This window comes from Ixodes scapularis, unplaced genomic scaffold (genome assembly GCF_016920785.2).
Source record: "Ixodes scapularis isolate PalLabHiFi unplaced genomic scaffold, ASM1692078v2 PGA_scaffold3__209_contigs__length_174095766, whole genome shotgun sequence".
Lineage (NCBI taxonomy): Eukaryota > Metazoa > Arthropoda > Arachnida > Ixodida > Ixodidae > Ixodes > Ixodes scapularis.
This window is the reverse complement of record NW_024609868.1, coordinates 87970060-87984881: the sequence shown is the minus strand read 5'-3', so window position 1 is coordinate 87984881 and position 14822 is coordinate 87970060. Positions and strand designations below refer to the sequence as shown.

The 14822-nt window shown below is 44.8% G+C and overlaps 3 protein-coding genes across 4 annotated transcripts; 1 reads left to right on the top strand and 2 right to left on the bottom strand.

Moving 5' to 3' along the window:
• Window positions 1–4188: 4188 nt before the first annotated feature.
• LOC120849881 lies at window positions 4189–5220 on the top strand. Its single transcript, XM_040222149.2, has 2 exons — window positions 4189–4657; window positions 4746–5220. Exons 1-2 carry the CDS (start codon window positions 4624–4626, stop codon window positions 5096–5098), a joined length of 387 nt encoding a protein of 128 aa, XP_040078083.1. The 5' UTR covers window positions 4189–4623; the 3' UTR covers window positions 5099–5220.
• A 65-nt stretch (window positions 5221–5285) lies between these two features.
• On the bottom strand, window positions 5286–9039 carry LOC121837404. 2 transcript variants are annotated; one of them, XM_042293025.1, is made up of 3 exons: window positions 8778–9039; window positions 7285–7401; window positions 5286–6259 (listed from the first exon to the last, which is right to left on the bottom strand). In XM_042293025.1, the coding sequence occupies exons 1-3, from the start codon at window positions 8779–8781 to the stop codon at window positions 5286–5288; spliced, it is 1095 nt and encodes a 364-aa protein (XP_042148959.1). In that variant the 5' UTR covers window positions 8782–9039. The 2 variants fall into 2 exon arrangements, with proteins under 2 accessions (XP_042148959.1, XP_042148958.1); XM_042293024.1 differs by lacking the exon at window positions 8778–9039 and adding an exon at window positions 7858–8297.
• Window positions 9040–9254: 215 nt separating this feature from the next.
• On the bottom strand, window positions 9255–10395 carry LOC120849882. Its single transcript, XM_040222154.3, has 3 exons — window positions 10085–10395; window positions 9964–10002; window positions 9255–9385 (listed from the first exon to the last, which is right to left on the bottom strand). The coding sequence occupies exons 1-3, from the start codon at window positions 10290–10292 to the stop codon at window positions 9255–9257; spliced, it is 378 nt and encodes a 125-aa protein (XP_040078088.3). The 5' UTR covers window positions 10293–10395.
• Between the last annotated feature and the right edge of the window lie 4427 nt (window positions 10396–14822).

Below are 14822 nucleotides of genomic sequence, written 5' to 3'. Positions count from 1 at the left end.
TTCAGAGACAAATATCCGAAAAACTCCTTTATTTTCGTTGGTCTCTCTACACACACACAAATGAGAATGCTTGGATAGTTTACCTTGCCGACTGTTAATGACAACAGGCTTAGCTGATAACGATGAGTCCTTACGAAACGTTTGGGATTCCACCTGTTAAACCTAGATTTCAACAGTGTCTGGCTCAGACACCAATCAGGTCTAAATCCTACTGAGAATTTAATTTGAATATCGCTTTCTTTCACTGACAGATTAAAACGCGGAGTGTGTGGCGAGTATTGCAGATTTTAATTATCACTGCGCAGCCAATAATATGGCGGCGTCAGCCGATAAGAACGTTAGAGAACGAATTGCAAAGAGAGAAGCGTGGACATGAAAACCCACGCTGTGCGTTTGGTAAGCTATAAGCTAGGGGGCGCAAGCTACCACCCGTTGAAAGGGTACAGCCATTAGCACTCATTCATCCATTCAACCAAGCAGAACCTATACATCCTGATGAATTTGTGCTCCCGAAGTTTTCAAAAAAGTTCATCCGGCGTTTTGGAGCCCATAAATTGTTTTAGAGCGCAGCTCTTATAAGCGCCCGTTTCCGGCTTGAGCGGCGTCGCCGTCGGCGTAACCACGCGTTGCATTATGGGACGTTCCTCATGATGACGCCACACGTGACGTCACGTGTGATCTGACGAGGGTAAAATTTCCCCGTTAAACTTAGTGGAAAACTTTTCCCGACACATTTAGCGAAAAACATTTTACCCGGCTGAGTGGCGTCGCGTCTGACGTCACGTAACGTCACACTTGACGCCACTCAACCCGGCAAAAAGTTTTTCGCTAAATGAGGCGGGAAACTTTTTCCGCTGAATTTAACTTGAAAGTTTTACCCTTGTAACACCACGCGTGACATCACGTGTGACATCAGACGGGACGTCACGTGTGACGTCACGAGGGTAAACATTTCCATCTATATGTGGCGTGAAAATTTTCCGCTGAATTTAGCGGGAAAGATTTACCCTCGGGACGTCACACGTGACTCTCCCTTCCGTACCCTACCCTCATTCTCCTCAACAGCTGAGCTCTAATTTGGCATTACAGAGAGCTGTAAACGTCTCAGTTTTTTCTTGCACCCAAACAATCGGTTAGGAACTTCGAAAACCGATTATTCAGCTTCGTCAAAGAGCACACATCGAAGCACTTTGAAAAAATGTGCGAGTGTCGCCTGTTCGGGTTTATATGTTCAAATTACTGGAACATCAAACATATTTAGAATAAATGACCCCAATTTTCTGGGTCACACAAAGCGTTGGGGTTCTATTATGTCGTTTGAAATGTTATATCAGGCGACAGTTTATGCATTTGACAGCATGTGATCCGCACCCTGCTTTTATGTAGCTCCTTACGTAGCTTGAAGCGGATTTCGAAAGATGTAACATTGGAGAAGCGTGAATACGACAAGAGTGTGCATCTCTGAGAAATAAAAGCACCAGGTTTGCAATGGGTTCTTTTCAAAACTCCGTCGGGCAGCATTGGTGATGGCCATTTTTTGGACACAAACCGTGTTAGTGGGTCCGAGTCGTCGCGGAATACTGATGCACCCTTGCTCAGGCTGAACACTTACGCAGACCTCGTGCCCAATGCATGATCATAATACGTGCCTGAAAGACTGGCACACTGGGTTCTTAGCACAGCAGCTGCTAGATGGCGCTCAGTTTTGTAAAACGTATATTGTGTTATAGGAAATGGCAAGCATTGTGCCACATATTTTCCTATGCTTTCTAGCACGTGCAGCATGCGCTTGAAAATTACTTTGACAGGCTTGTAACTATACGCTCGCTTGCTCATACAAGAAGCTGCATGGGAAAAACCGAAAACCATGCTAGCGGCAAAAAAAAAAGAAATTCAAATATTTTTTTTATTCCCGCCTTTATCAATGTTGACTCATTAGAAAGTGAACAAATCAAGAATTTTGTTTTTGTTGATAATTTTTTTTCAATCCACATTTTATTAAAAGAATACTTATCAAACAATTTCGAGGATATAACCTTCCTGAATCTTGTAACTATCATTTATGTAAAAAAAAGGAAAACCGGGAAATATTTAATGCCCCTTCAAAAAAGTCTTGGACATAATATTAAACAATTTAGGTTATTGTTTGTGTATAACCTTTACAAATTATTTAGTATGCACACCGATTTGTCTCATATTTAACAATTTAGTAACTGTTAAAAATGGATTAGTGTTTATCGATTACCTATAAAGATACAACTGAAAACAACGCACAAGTAACAAAAGCGATGAAGTTGTAGGCGGGAAAAGCGCGGGGCATCAACTGATTATCTAATAAAAAAAGCATCGAACTAACCATTCACATCACTATCGCGTCGAAACCTGCTTCCAAAAGGCTACGTTATTCTTATATGTGCAAACCGAAGCTTGACTGACCAAATGTAGCGCATTCCTTTCCTATTTCAAACGATTTCAGCAGTTTTCTTGCAGTTTGATCAACACCTTTTCCTGCAGATTCGTGATACAGACAAAGTTTGGCTTACATATGCAAATCACACAGTGAAAAAATAGGTGGCGAATTGAATCTCTAATTACAGCTGCAAGTGCTGCTCTTCGCCAAGACCTGGACAGATGACTTTCCTTCGTGTGATAAATTTATTTATAAAAACGCACTTCGCAACATTGTTAGCGCAAATACGACATCGGCGCGTTTTTGCGTTTTACTTCTTATGGAAATTGGCTGGTTCTAAAATTAGCCTCTTAGGTTAACTTCTAAACGAGTACTTTGCACACCATCACTAGTCTGGATAATATCCTTTCTATTCTAAGATTAATAAAAAAACATTGGTAAGATTAAAGAAAACAAACAATCATTTGTTTGCACTAAGAGTGTCGTGTAGCATCTCCCAGGAACAAAAGGCCGAACGAAACAAAGTGCACGTCAAAGGCAACAAATTAAATAAATATTAAAAATGATTCTAACCCGGCGGATAACGTGTAGACACAAAATGCGCAGCGGAAGGACGAGTATTTTCTTCCTCCTCAAAGCTAACTACAAATATTACATATTTAGCATCAATAAGCGGGGCGTACGACATTTAGCTTTATTAATTTGCTAAATTTAGCGGCAAGATGACGATTTTCGTGATGGTATTTCGTAACGTATTGCTCATTTTATGGAAGCCAACCCTATCGCACATTTTGTGTTAATGACGGCGTCTGTAGTATAAGAAAAAGGTTTTCTGACTGACACCTCCAAAGCTGCGGATACAGGCTGGCGCCAAAACCACACTCTACGACGTAAAATGGGAATGACCTGGGGACACCACTTACTGGGAAAGAAGCAGCCTTTTGTGACCTCTCTGAAAGACTACCGCCGATACTTGAGCATGAAGTGGGCTTCACAGAAAAGTATGGACCGTCAGTGTCAATCGACCGAAGAAAACGCTCCAAGCTTCCGGTGCGGCCCAGAAAAAAAAAAGGCTCAAACCCCCCGTGGTACGGGCACATTATACCCCTTCAGTCGTTCCCGAAAATCGAAGAAAAACTTTGCCATCTCGCGTCGATTGGCGTGCGCCGATTCGCCAATCTTTTAATTAAACGGGTTTTTCCCGAAGGTTATTAACATTCCCGCCTGACGGGGGTGCAGACGGACACGTCAAGGACGTTAAGATAAAAATGTATTTCAAATATCGGCGAATCGGCGGATGCTGATAAGCGCAAGGTAGCTGAGTTGATTCTGCGAATCTTCAAAAGTAGTTCATCCCGAATGCCTTTTAACGAGCTGGACAAACAGGAGTTTAGAAGACACTCGGGGCACACTTCTTAAAGAATAGGAGACTCAGTTCACCATCTCAAAGTGCGCTGCTTTGCCGATTATTTAAAGGAGCCCCCTCCGAATGCTGTCAGCGTGCCCGTTTGGCGGGTATTAGCGTTGCGCTACGGTCACACTATTTATATTCCGTTCCACACAAAGTCAGGGCGCATTCGAGGCCACAATGCGATGGAGTTAATCTAACAAAGACTAAAGTGCATCGTCATTACGCTCGTCACCTTTGCGCGCTCGATGTAATGTGTTAGACGGGCTTAGAGTGACAAACTGGTAGCTGAAAGTGACCCCCATTGGCCGCCGCCATGTTACACAATTTTGGGCACCAGACACGTGACTTTATTGGCGACGAGATCTTTGGGTGGCGCCGCCTCGCGGATGCTTTCTGTAACCTAGTCAGTAGGACGCTAGCAGACGACGCTATATGTAATCGTATGAGACATTTCTGTTAGTTTACAGCAGGGACGATTGATAATTATTTTTAAAATTTTATGACGTGTCATGAGCTTTTGTGGGACTGAACGGCAGCCCCTCCCAAGCTCTCTTGATAGATACCAGCTTTAAGATGTTCGAGAGCAAGCCTAGAACTTGGTAACGCGCGCGCAGTCCAACGCGGATGCGCGGTTCCGCTGCTAGTGCCTGCTGACTTTCTTTTGTTCTGGATTTAGCGTGTGGCGATTCTTTGTCTGTTGGTCCTGATTAGTTTAATCTAATTTTAATCTAGCAGCGTTAAGTTCGCATTCAGCAGGGCGTGAGGGGACAACTGTGCACGCGCGCGTTGTCGTTGTGGTGGTATGGAGCTCGCCGATACCGACGCTTCCGTCCAAGGTAAGGAATTAGCACGGCTCTGGAGTTGTTTCCAACATTCGTACGGAACTGCGTGAACCAAGTCTGAATTATTATTGTTCCTTTGCAGTGACGCTTCCCCTCTCCAGTATCAACGAGTACGTGGCACAGGAGTTTGCCACATCACGACTTCTGCTCGAGGGAGAAGCCGTACTGGAAGCTGGGCACGTTGTGACGTGCAGTGTTAAAGAAAAAGTTCACAGTAACAGCACGTTTGTAGGTTTCGTGCTGCAAACATCGGCTTTAAGCAGAGACCCGCACGAGCTCGAGATCGTGGTGAAAGAGAAGACAGTGGCAGCTGCATCATGCTCGTGCAAAGCAGGGTACGCATGTTGTGAACTCTTAATTGATCTTCCCTGCTTTCGGAAGTTCCCTTTTCTTCCCACAATCAGTGAAAGCTTCGTGCCTCCATCATGGGATTAGTGATTACACCCGTTTTCTTCGATTTGGAATTCAGTATCTATGACTAGAGCCTTGGGCATTAAACATGCACAAAAAAAAAAGCTCGTAGAACTTGACGCCAAACTTTATTGTTATCACTGTATTTCAAGCAAAAGTTACTGAGAAGCTAAAATAAAAGAAAACGTGTCGCTGGCATGGAACTCAGCTTTCATGGAAACAAATATTTGTCGTCTGCAAACAGTGGCTTCGAGATATTTACAATTCCTGCAAGCGTAGTGACAATGCTGTTAAGGTACGCAAGCAGATCAAGTGGGAACCGCTGGTGCAAGATCTTGAAGCGTTTGATGCGCTGAATGCTTCTTTCTACATGGACTCTGGCACTCGCAATGCTGGCATTTCTTTTTGCGTCACCAGGCGACAGCTGCTTCTTCTGGCCAAGAAAAGGTGGCCGGATCATCTCGAGCCCATGCTCATAGCACAAATCTTCAATTAAAAAGCCCCTATCTACTATTACCTTGTCAATGTGGGGCTCACATTTGGTCAGAACTTCGCTTTCCCGGGTTATGTGTGTGTCGCAGGTCCTACCTCCGTAGGCACGGCTCACATAGCTAATGAGGCCTCCAGGGGTTGTGCAAATCAAAATCTTAGCAGTATAGGTTTTTTTGTAAATGCTGTACGTTAAGATCTGTGATGGCAGGTCTTTTGGTCGCTCAATTGCAATCTCTGTGCAGTCCAAGACCACCCTTGTCATGCGGTATTTATAGAAGTGCTTCGTGAGGCATGCAGTGACGTGGTCCTTGTCAGGCCAGTAGATTGCACGCCCTAGAACAGATGCTAGCAGTACAATGGCCTCCTTAAAGATACTCGACGCCGTAGTGCGGTGTACGTCAAACAGGACGGCCAGCAGCGAAAAAGACACATTGTGGTAAAGCTTGGTGAAGACGAGCAGGATGACATCCTCATTGCTAAGTGAGAAGCTCCTCTTCGACTGTTTCCTCCGAGCGTCGGTGAACAAATTGGCAATGTTGTAGAACAGCTCCAAGCTTGAAATGCCCGTTAGCACTAACAGTGCCTGTTCGTCCTTAACAGTGGAGATGGTAATCAGTTGTCTTCTCCCCTCAGTCCATGTGTTCACTTGAACACCGATATCTCGCTTGAGGTGACACAGCTCCTCTTCAACACCTGAAATTGTTCACGTTGGCAATTGGGAATATGCACATTCGATAATGCAGAAGCCTGCACAATTCACAAAGGTTCCTGCTTTTCCCTACCATTGTCGAGTAAAAAATGGGGAAGCTGCAACACTCTGTCTACTCGGCTACCTTTCTACATGAACAAATGGTGCAAATAGAAGCAATATTGCATTTTTACACTAGTATGTTGAATATATGGTGCATGTAATTCTCTACATTTAATGACCTTCAGGTCAGCCTATGCTACCACTTTCAATCAAACAGAATAAATGCATATGCCATCACCAAGCATACAAAATACAGTTTAAGATTGGAAAAAGTACAGTCATCTCTGCAGCTGTTAGCCATAGAACGATCTTGAAAAGAGCATGTGTGAGTAGATATTTCTTTAATACTGTCACGAATGACTGGTGAAGAGGCGAGAAAGAACGAAAGAAACTGAATGTTTAATAAGGCGAACTTCTGCCAAAACAAAATAAGTAGCGCCGCAGGCGTCGGCGTAGCAGCAGTGTCAAGCGCTTGGGCAAGATCGGCCCGCTTGCGTTGATGCGCGTGGCAATACAAGCACAGACAATGATAACAGTGTTATATCTTCCGACCCTCTTCGAGTTACAATTGCGGTGTACGAAGAACCCATTTAGGTGGCCGTCCAGATTGTGTTCGCCGCTGGGCATGCGCTGTATAAGCTTGCCTCCATATTAGGGTGCCATCTTTCAGCACTCAAGAAAGGTGCCAAGGCACACAGAACCGATTAGCGGCCAAGGTTGGTGCGTGCTTGCCACTTGTTTCTGATGTAGTTAGATGGCACCCAAAAACGGTGGCTCGCGATTGCTCGGTAACAAGCAGCCCTCTCCACATCTCGGTGCAAAGCATTTGCGGACGCTTCCACAGGAATACGGATAGCCTCATCACCTAAATGGGTTCTTCTTGCAGCATGGTTGGAATGCTGTAGAGGAGCGTGTGCTGTGTACCAGGCCAATGACTACTACAAATGTGAAGGCAAATGAAACACACCCATGATGGTGGCTGCGCTGTTCACACCAGCACTGATAAAGTGGGCCAGTCCGGAAGCGGCTGCAACTGTGGCAGGGTCGGCATCGGCCTCACATTCAGCTCCAGGACTCTGGCAATCTGCAGCGAATGAAACTGCTCATTGAAATTAAATGGAGAATCAATGCCTTATCTATGTTTCTAAGGACACAAGCACAACATAGATCAAAAATGCAAATTAGTTGTTTTGGCATGTGCTTCGATAGTGAAACTAAAGTTTTGGCATTTGTTTCTGCTGCGTGAGAGTGCAACCAAACACAAGCGCAAGCACTGAGCTTGCACTTGTAGCTTCCACTGTAGGTTCTTGCTGAAGCTGAGTATAGTTTTTGAGCATTTCTACATTGGAGGCATATTAATTGACATGATTCACAAATCGTAGCCCCCCCCCCCCCCTTCCCCTAAGCGTAGCTGCCTCAAAGCTAGATATGCCCTTCAGGTCAGCCTTTGCTACCACTTTCAATCAAACAGAATAAATGCACTAGCCACCAAGCATACAAAATACAGTTTAGATTGGAAAAAGTACATTCTTTCTATTACCTTCGTTGCTGAAGTCATCTCTGCAGCTGTTAGCCATGGACAGTTCTTGAAATGAAAGGATAGCATGCGTGAGTAGATATTTCTTTAATACTGTCACGAATGACTGATGAAGAGGCGTGAAAGAACGAAAGAAACTGAATGTTTAATAAGGCGAACTTGTGCCAAAACAAAATAATAAGTAGCGCCGCAGGCGTCGGCGTAGCAGCAGTGTCAAGCGCTTGAGCAAGATCGACTCCAGCTCGTCACACAGAGCCCTTATTATACATGTCTGGCCTTCGAGCAATCGGCGTAGAAAGTTCGGTGCATAGGACATTCTGATTATGAACATGAGGGAAGGTTCTCGAATTTACAAGAACGTTAAAAAAAAAAGTGTGTCCGCTGCCCGGGTTCGAACCTCGGTCTTCTTCGTGGAAGCCGCGCACGTTGACCACTAGGCTATGTGCCCGCTAGCGTGGCAATACAAGCACAGACAATGATAACAGTGTTATATCTTCCGACCCTCTTCGAGTTACAATTGCGGTGTACGAAGAACCTATTTAGGTGGCCGTCCAGATTGTGTTCGCCGCTGGGCATGCGCTGTATAAGCTTGCCTCCATATTAGGGCGCCATCTTTCAGCACTCAAGAAAGGTGCCAAGGCACACAGAACCGATTAGCGGCCAAGGTTGGTGCGTGCTTGCCACTTGTTTCTGACGTAGTTAGATGGCACCCAAAAACGGTGGCTCGCGATTGCTCAGTAACAATTGCAGCCCTCTCCACATCTCGGTGCAAAGCATTTGCGGACGCACTCCCTCCACACGAATGCGGATAGCATCATCACCTAAATGGGTTCTTCTTGCACCATGGTTAAAATGCTGTAGAGAAGCGTGTGCTGTGTACCAGGCCAATGACTACTACAAATGTGAAGGCAAATGAAACACACCCATGATGGTGGCTGCGCTGTTCACACCAGCACTGGTAAAGTGGGCCAGTCTGGAAGCGGCTGCAACTGTGGCAGGGTCGGCATCGGCCTCGCATTCAGCTCCAGGACTCTGGCAATCTGCAGCGAATGAAACTGCTCATTGAAATTAAATGGAGAATCAATGCCTTATCTATGTTTCTAAGGACACAAGCACAACATAGATCAAAAATGCAAATTAGTTGCCTTGGCATGTGCTTCGATAGTGAAACTAAAGTTTTGGCATTTGTTTCTGCTGTGTGAGAGTGCAGCCAAACACAAGCGCAAGCACGCCGAGTATAGGTTTTGAGCATTTGTGCGTTGGAGGCATATTAAATGACATGATTCACAAATAGTAGCCCCCACCTTCCCCACAGCGTAGCTGCCTCAAAGCTAGACAAGCTATGGCATAGACGACACTACAGTAATACGACTAACCACCTGGTAGGTATTTGGCTTCGTTCAGCGACACTGATGCAGAAAGACAACTGCAGTAGTCAACACACCCGTGATTGTTGCTTCCTCTGTCATGTCGGCACTTGTATCCGGAGCCACCCCTGTTGCAGCAACACTTGTAGTAGGACCTCTACTGGCTGAAAATCGTATATAGAGGGACTGTGTGTTAGGGCTCGGGCATACTCCACCATCACGCTTTGTCGAGGGTGCACACTGAGGCAATTAATTTACTGTCACCTGACAAACCTCGTGAAATTACGCGGCAGAGATAAGATTCTGCTGCTAGCCTGCGCTGCCATTCAGGTGACACACAGCTCAATAAGAGGTTCTCCATACTGCACGCGAAGGTTAAGAAGTGTTATGCCCTGCAGATTTATATAACTTGATCAACTGCTGGACATGGCCCAACAAATTAGCAAATGATTTATCAATTTTTAGACAAAGATGGATTATAAATTTAAAAGCTCTTGCTGAAAAGCATACCACACTTCTTGCTTAAAACAGTTGGGTCCGTAAAAAGAACGACCAGAATGATTCGTAGCAGGTGTACGACAGCTTCGAAGCGAACCCCGCACCGCCCCGCCCCGCCCCCCCCCCCCCCCCCCCCCCCTTGGTTCATTACCGATTACCAGTGACGTGCTCGCTCTTCTAGGTCTCGATCGCGGAATTGGTTTCGGCCGTTTCGCGTCAAACGGGCGGATAGGCAAGCATTTACTTGGAACGGCTCCAGGAGCCAGCCACCGCCTCTTCCAGCCTGTTGAGGGAATGCATTTGTTTACTCGTTTGCAAACCACAGGAAGAAGTGAACTCGAAACTATTGATAGAATATCACTCACCGAGCACCTTGTAGCCCACAGGGTACACGAAGTCACTTTCATCGAAGTGCTTACTACATACGCGAGAGCTTTTCGAGTTCGTCTTGCCCATTTTCAACTTGGTCAGCCACTCCTTTCTGACTTTCCTGTCGCGCGGATAATAATAAAAACTTGCGCCCGTCTCACCGTGGTAGGTGTTGCATTGCGGTACCGAGCAGTACACCACCATCTCGGCGCTTCGACAACGCGTGAAACAACCTTTGTCGCGTCTAGAGAACTTCAAAAGGAACGATCGCAACCACCCGAGCACCGAAGCGTAGCGCGGCCGACCTAGGAGGAGGCATCCACCAGTCCTACTGCTTACGTCACAAACGATGATGATGATAGCTGAAAAGCGCCCCCTATAGTTCGCGCACGCCGCCAATAGTTTCACCGTCTAGCTTTTAACGAAGTACTCCGCGCGAATAATTGCTTATTGATCTTTATTAATAGTACTGACGAGGCAGGTTATGTTACGTTTGTTTCAAGTCCAAAATGTGCTTTTACGACAAAAACTAGGGCAGCTTCGCAATGCTTTCGCTAGATGTCGTCAGCTGCGGTGCTGCATTTTGGGTTTTTATCGGAGTTAGTATCAAAAAAAAAGCTTTGTAAGTGCTTTACAGAGATCGCGATACAAATATCCTCTCAGTTTGAGTAAACGCCTCAGGATTTGGTACGGTCACATGTCTAGTGGTCAAAATTGTACAGCATGGCGGCAGCCAGAGGGGGCACTTTTGTCTGGTGAACGGGATATCAACTTATCGCTCTAAGCTCCTGTACCTCGTCAAGTGTTACCGCCACGCCCAACTGCATCGGAAATATATCGACCAACACAGTTTACAAACAAACCCTCGTTTGCACACATCTGGTGAGGCCAATGCGCGCACGCAGAAACCAGTTTTAAAAGACCGTCACCTTCTACTCAAGTTTTTTTTTCTAATAGCACGATATCCAATGTCGGTTGGCTAAAACTTCTTTTTTTTTTTTCGTGACAGGGTTGGGCAGTATCGCTATACAAATGTATCGCGATAGTATTTTAGAAATACATTTCGTATCTGTATTTCTGTATCGCGATACATTTTTTTCACCAGCATCTGTATTCCTGCATCGAAATACATTTGGAATGTTTCTTTGTATTGGGGTACAATCAGGATGAAATGTATTTCGTTACATTTCTTGAGAAATACTCCCCCCCCCCCCCCCGAAAAAAAATACAAATCCGAACGCATTTTTTTTTCTTTACTTTTGAGGGCACCAGGGTTAAGGAGATGCTGGGGCACTGCTACTATGCTGACCAAGGTTCCTTCCGATTCTCCAAACTATTTTTTCATGCGTCCTCTTCTCTCTTCTGAGAAGTGTTGTGTAGTCGGGGACTCGAACCAGATGGCGTGCCAGGAGTAGAGTCAGAGCATCTTCTGCCGCAGGTCCTTAGGGAGGGATGTTTTGAGTTATTGTGTGCCGGCATCTAATGCCCGCTGCTAATCGTCTCTCTCGCCTTAGCGTACACAATACACCCAGCCGGCAAAGCTGAGTCACAGTCCGTTGCAGCATGAGCCTTGCAGTGGTTGACTTGAAATAGTAGGATGACTCACGCAGTGATGTTCAAGCAACACATATCCGAATGTGTCTGCGGCTGAACCCGTAATATTGCACGGCTCAAGGGTACGTCATCAGCCGACATGAACGCGACCCGCTGCTCTGATGATCCGAAACCCAGGAAGGGGGCCAGACGTGGCCTCGCTGGGCCGACCCAGACTTCGTACACCTGTGACTCGTCTCGAGCGCGCTGTTTCTCAGAAAACTCGCACCTGTGCCGGCAGTATCAGGTCGCAATCCAAAAGATTTCTGTTTAGATGATGCAAGGCGAAAATTGAGGACTGCAGTTCATGTGTCGGTGGCGGAAGGTCGGCAGAAAGGACCTTCACAACAGGGATGCCACCGTATCGTTTTTTCAACCGTAACAGTAGAAAAGACATGTGTTCGAGGATGCTTCAGCTGGTCCACTATTCTCGAAAATTCCAAATGACACTGCCAGCACAGTCTTCAACGAGGTAACCTACAACGAAAGTACGTATTGTACTTTCATACACTAGCGTGGTAAAGTTTCATGTTCGAGGACCCACCTACTGATAAACAATACCAATTCATTCCACCGTGACGTCATGTGATCAATATTGACAGGGGTGTCCTTATTGGACAGGGGCTTGGTGACGTTATGATGAGATTTAGGGTGACATAAAATTTATTTAGAGGTCGAAGTCTTTTCGCATCCCTCGTTAGACAGACAGGACGTCCGGAAACGTTTTTTTGAGCCCATTGAAGACTCCTCGTCGTCCGAAGCCACTACATTCAAGGCAAAATGCCAAGCCTATGGGAAAGTAATTTTGGGATGAAAAACTTCCACTTCAAACTTCAAGCTTCAACTCAGCTGGCGTCTCAAACAAGTTTAAAAAATGTATTCCAGTATCAGTATCTCTGTATTTGTATTTCTGTCCTCCCTAAAGTGTATTCCTGTATCTGTATTTCCAAATACTTTCTGCCCCTATTTAAAATGTATTTCCGATACGTATCGCGACACATTTTTACAGACATATTTTAGTATCAGTATTTTAGCTACTATTTTACTGTATTCCAATATTTGTATTTCCCAATACATTTTTGAGTATTTCTGCCCAACACTGTTTGGTGGTATGTTCCCTAGCCTTGTGCGGGTATGGTAATAATCGTAATGGGTTGACGGGAAAGTTATGCTGAAGCTCCTTGATATCTGAAACCTAACACTCCGCAGCGCCAATATGCGCGCCCAATTGAATTTTACGGCACTCGGCGTTCGCCGCATTAGGATTTAAACTGATGCGGAGCATTGCTTTCATTTCTTTACTGTCTCTTTTTTTTATATTTTAACTTGTCTACATTAGAGAGGCACGAGATATGTCAGGTGCAAGTGGCGGGTACAAAGCGAACTTATTTTGTTATCTGAATTTTACATAAGGAAGAAGACGAAGAAGAATCCTGAACTTCAAGTTTTTACAAATTGTGTCGGTCCAACTTGCTGGCCGATCACTTTGTGCGTAAGTCCAACATTAACCACCTTTCACAGATAACAAAACAACAACAAATGTGTTTTGTTACAAGTAAGTTTAACATTTGCCTTGTATTGCTTGCTTTGTCACGAAGTTGTGAGCTGCTGCAACTCACTATTATTTTAATATACTGACTTTCAAGCATACATGAGGGTCTCGGCACAGATTTCCTTAACGTCCACAAACGATTTCGCATGAAAGTAACCTAGAGACAAAGGACACTTTCTTTCCATTAATTTCCTGTACTGAAACTAATCTAATTGACTTGATGTTACATTATAAATACGTAAGTTTCGTGACTTACGCTGTCACCATCCATGTGATATTTACTGCACGTAAAATAGTAACAAAGCTATAATATGAGGGCAGTTTTTTTTTACGTCCTAGGAACATGGCAGAAAAAATAAGACTGATAAAATACTTTCAAAATAAACAGAGAGGAGAAATCTACACACTCTAGCTACTTCTTCCCAAAATCACCGCAGAGTTTAAGGCTGTTATCGCGTGCTATCAGCTACATCGCTAACCTATCATAAGTGCATATTTTTAAATTTTAGTATACCTATATTTTATAAGGTGCATCGTAACCTATAGCTCTCTAACCCTTAGTAGAGCTATACATGCTTCAGATATGTCAAGGTCTATGCTTCTACTTTTCGCCATTATTTGTACATTTTATGGCGCATTTACACTTGAGGATTCGCAGGCGGATCCACGCACACGGAAAGTGGATTTTAGAACCGGGTGGAGAAATCGACACGTCGTTGCGGAAAATCGGGATCCGTCCGGGACTGATATACAGATTTTCCGTCAGGGGCGAGTTGATTTTGCCACCCGGCTCAAAAATCCCCTTTCCGCCTGCGCGGATGCGCCCGCGAATTCGCAAGTGTAAACACGCTATTAAACGGTGTCGCTCCACACACACAAATGAAGTGGCTGGAACGCAAGACATGTGACCCGGAGCACGCGTTCCTCGGACGCGCTCTCCGAGGCTGGCGTCTCAGCCGCTTTCTTCATTTTACAGCGACAGCTGTTATGGGCTTTTCTCACCACTGAAAATTAGATCCGTTGTTATAGTTATTGATGTTGTAGTTGGTGACGCGGGGTGTCTGTCGCCGATCTTATAAAATCCTTGAAAAAGATCACCCGCCGGCCTCGGGAATCGAACCTAGGCTTGCTGCATGAGAAGCGGAGAAGGTACCACTAAGTTACGCTGCACTTTTTGTTTTCTTTATTGTACAAAACTACGCCACACATTTTTTTTTAAAACAATCAGCTCGATACTTTGGGTTTCTGCAGTACCTGATACCCACTGCACGCGCTCTCTGGAAGAAAAGATAACCGATAACAAAATTACTTTATTCATTTTACAATACTGTAACCTCTCTTGGGGTTATTACAAAAGAAGGTATCTCGACAGGGGTAACAATTCAAAAACAAACATCAGCAATCAACAACAACAGCGCAACTCCCGTGATATATGCATTGAAATGTAACAAAAAGAACGGACATTTGCATTTTTTACCTGACTTTACTCCTGCGTTTGCTCTATCAAACCAATTTATGCGCTCTAAAGCGAAAGTTCTGACTTAAAAATGTCCTTGAAGTTTCACGCACTGCATGCAAATCATAAAAAA

Coding starts and splice junctions, on each gene's coding strand:
- LOC120849882 (XM_040222154.3), bottom strand. CDS start 10,292: ATGGTGGTGTACTGCTCGGTACCGCAATGCAACACCTACCACGGTGAG. Junction 10,003..10,084: donor TGTGGGCTACAAGGTGCTCG/GTGAGTGATATT, acceptor TTCCCTCAACAG/GCTGGAAGAGGCGGTGGCTG. Junction 9,386..9,963: donor GGCTCCTGGAGCCGTTCCAA/GTAAATGCTTGC, acceptor TACGATTTTCAG/CCAGTAGAGGTCCTACTACA.
- LOC121837404 (XM_042293024.1), bottom strand. CDS start 7,894: ATGGCTAACAGCTGCAGAGATGACTTCAGCAACGAAG. Junction 7,402..7,857: donor AGATGACTTCAGCAACGAAG/GTAATAGAAAGA, acceptor CATTCGCTGCAG/ATTGCCAGAGTCCTGGAGCT. Junction 6,260..7,284: donor CAGCGCAGCCACCATCATGG/GTGTGTTTCATT, acceptor GAACAATTTCAG/GTGTTGAAGAGGAGCTGTGT.
- LOC120849881 (XM_040222149.2), top strand. CDS start 4,624: ATGGAGCTCGCCGATACCGACGCTTCCGTCCAAG. Junction 4,658..4,745: donor TACCGACGCTTCCGTCCAAG/GTAAGGAATTAG, acceptor GTTCCTTTGCAG/TGACGCTTCCCCTCTCCAGT.